Source organism: Drosophila biarmipes, unplaced genomic scaffold, assembly GCF_025231255.1.
Source record: "Drosophila biarmipes strain raj3 unplaced genomic scaffold, RU_DBia_V1.1 ptg000019l, whole genome shotgun sequence".
In the NCBI taxonomy this organism is placed as follows: Eukaryota; Metazoa; Arthropoda; class Insecta; order Diptera; family Drosophilidae; genus Drosophila; species Drosophila biarmipes.
In genome coordinates, this window is record NW_026114537.1 from 2,334,271 (window position 1) to 2,337,599 (window position 3,329).

Here is a 3,329-nt window from a genome sequence, read left to right on the forward strand (position 1 = left end):
TTTGAAGGAACCGATATATATATTCGAAGACTCTCTGCATTCTCCCAAACGAATTTCCAAACTTGCAACTGTGTGAGATGTCCATTTCCTGCGACAGCACCAATGCGCTGCGTCGACGCTCAGGAAGTTCCTTGACAGGGGGCGCATCATCGGGCCATGTAGAAGAATCAGTGAGTAAGAACTGCGGTCCTTCACTCCAAAGTTTTGATCCCACCAGCTCAATAGGGGTACATTTACAAGATGAGATATCCGCCGGATTCTGCCGGGACGGTATGTGCCTCCAAGTCATTCCCTTAGTTCTCTTCTGTATCTGTGAAATCCTGTTCGAAACGAGAATGTTAAAATCCGAAATGGTGTTTGAAATGGTTTTTATAGAGTCTGCGCAATTGTCTATTTCCCAAAATCTCTTTAGTATCTCAGAGATCGACTTCGACTCTGAATGAGTGCTGGGCTCTTGAGATAAGGAAACTAACGATGAGCGAACGGTAGATCCTACCGTTAGATACCCTGGTCGATCCAGCCAAGTCTGGTTTTCTGCAGAGTGGGTAAATTGCTGATCGAATTTGTCCAATATAAAGCAGCTCGAAAAATATGCTTGCTCCAAGAAGCAAGTCGATGCGTTGACTTTTGCAGAATTTTATTTTATTTTCCATTCAGACGCGTTAAGATCGAAATGCGAGTGGTAATCGGTGATTGACTGGGTGACAGCAGCTGATATGGAGATGAGTGAACGATGGACCTTGAGCTGAAGCTGATTGGCGAAACGAAAGGGGACAAAATTGATTTGAGAAGCCGAATCGAGCAGGGCCCTGCAAGGCACGAACACGCCAGAGCGATTTTTCACGTAGACCATGGCGGTAGCAAGCATCACGTATTCGGCTCTAGTCGGCGATGAAGATAAAGGCGGTGTTTTGGACAAGGCTACAGAGACGTGAGATGAACCATGCAGAAGTATTTCTGGAACAGGCTAGGCCAGGGTTGCAACGGGATTTGCCTCGAAATGAAAAAGACTATGATGCCTCCGGAGGCAGTGTCTACAGTTGCCCGACTTGCATTGCTGTAGGCTGTGTCCTTTTCGTAGGCAGTTGAGACAAAGATTTAGCTTTTTTAACTCTCTATACCGCTGATTGGGGTTCAATCCTGAAAAATTGTGGGCATTTTATCAAATAATGTTCACTAGACAGAGTCATGATGGCATAGCTGATGATGAAGCAATGAGGGTTCTACGACAAAATTTGCTAGTTACCTGTTTGCTAGGTGCTTGGTTTACCATAGCGTATTCCAAATTTTCCATCATGCGGCATCTAAGGTCCGAACGATATGAATTTATCCCAATTTGGCAGCTCCTTGGAAGGCAACCCTTCTTCCCACCTCTCCTGGGTCTGAATGTCCAGTTTTGAAACGATGAGACGGATTCGTAGAGGCCATAGTAGTCAGGGCGTGCAGATGAGAATTTGCCTTGTCGCTTAACTGCCGCAGACTACTTGCGGATCCCTTCTCCACCCCTGGAAGCTTAAATAAAGACCGGACATGTGCCTGAAAGTGCAATAATTTATTATCAAATCTCGACGTTAACAATTCCAAAGCCCTGTCGTAATTATTTTCCGTGGGCTCCAGAGACCGAATTGCGTCCAGTGCTATGCCGTCCAAACATGTATGAAGATGCCGGCCTCCCACAGGCTACCAAAGTGCGGGGAACGAGGTGGGATGAAATTCCACCGGGTCTCCATTGACGTAAGGGAATTCCATAGCTCAATGTTTTGAGGATCGCTCACCTCTGACTTCGAATAAAAGGGGCCACAAAAGTCCACTCCAGAGATGACGAATGGGCGATTCGGCTGCACTCGGTCCTCCGGAAACGGCGCCATGATGTGTTCGACTAGCTTGGACTTTAACCTAAAACATTGAATGCACTTGTTGATGATAGCAGAAACCGTTTTTCGCCCTCCAATGGGCCAGAATCTCTGTCGTAAGGCGGCTAACAAGCCCTGTGTTCCTGCATGAAGGAACTTGCAATGAAAATGATCCATGATGGCTGAGGTTATATGATGAGACTTGTGAAGAATCATAGGGTGCTTGGCATCGAAGTCCAGCTGCGAATTATGAAGGCGTCCGCCGACGCGCATTAGACCTCCTGCATCTATAAATGGGTTTAAGGATAGAAGTTTACTCCTCGGCGACAGCTTCATCTTCAAGGTTAGTGCCTTGCGATCTTCGGCGAAATGCACGCGCTGAATCCCTGTAATGAATAGATGAGTACCACCTTTGATTTCCTCGACTGTAAGCTCTCCTTTATGCCGTACTCGATTCTTGCTTACCCTTTGAAGGAATTGATATATATATTCGAAGACTCTCTGCATTCTCCCAAACGAATTTCCAAACTTGCAACTGTGTGAGATGTCCATTTCCTGCGACAGCACCAATGCGCTGCGTCGACGCTCAGAAAGTTCCTTGACGGGTGGGCGCGTCATCGGGCCATGTAAAAGAATCAGTGAGTAAGAACTGCGGTCCTTCACTCCAAAGTTTTGATCCCACCAGCTCAAAAGGGGTACATCCACAAGATGAGATATCCGCCGGATTCTGCCGGGACGGTATGTGCCTCCAAGTCATTCCCTTAGTTCTCTTCTGTATCTGTGAAATCCTGTTCGAAACGAAAATGTTAAAATCCGAAATGGTGTTTGAAATGGTTTTTATAGAGTCTGCGCAATTGTCTATTTCCCAAAATCCCTTTAGTATCTCAGCGATCGACTCCGACTCTGAATGAGTGCTGGGCTCTTGAGATAAGGAAACTAAAGATGAGCGAACGGTAGATCCTACCGTTAGACACCCTGAGTCAATCCAGCCAAGTCTGGTTTTCTGCAGAGTGGGTAAATTGCTGATCGAATTTGTCCAATATAAAGCAGCTCGAAAAATATGCTTGCTCCAAGAAGCAAGTCGATGCGTTGACTTTTGCAGAATTTTATTTTATTTTCCATTCAGACGCGTTAAGATCGAAATGCGGGTGGTAACCGGTGATTGACTGGGTGACAGCAGCTAAGATCAAATGTGCTATACTTTGCATTGCTCGACTGCGCGAAAATATAAGCCAATTTATCCGAAGCGAGCGAGGATTCACCAATTCCTGATATGGAGATGAGGGAACGATGGACCCTGAGCTGAAGCTGATTGGCGAAACGAAAGGGGACAAAATTGATTTGTAAAGCCGAATCGAGCAGGGCCCTGCATGGTACCAACACGCCAGAGCGATTTTTCACGTAGACCATGGCGGTAGCAAGCATCACGTATTCGGCTCTAGTCGGCGATGAAGATAAAGGCGGTGTTTTGGACAA

General features: G+C 46.4%; 1 protein-coding gene across 1 annotated transcript; it reads right to left on the reverse strand.

Moving 5' to 3' along the window:
- Window positions 1–1,637: 1,637 nt before the first annotated feature.
- Window positions 1,638–2,471, reverse strand: LOC122818512 (uncharacterized). The gene has a single exon (XM_044092661.1). The coding sequence runs from the start codon at window positions 2,469–2,471 to the stop codon at window positions 1,638–1,640; it is 834 nt and encodes a 277-aa protein (XP_043948596.1).
- Window positions 2,472–3,329: the final 858 nt, after the last annotated feature.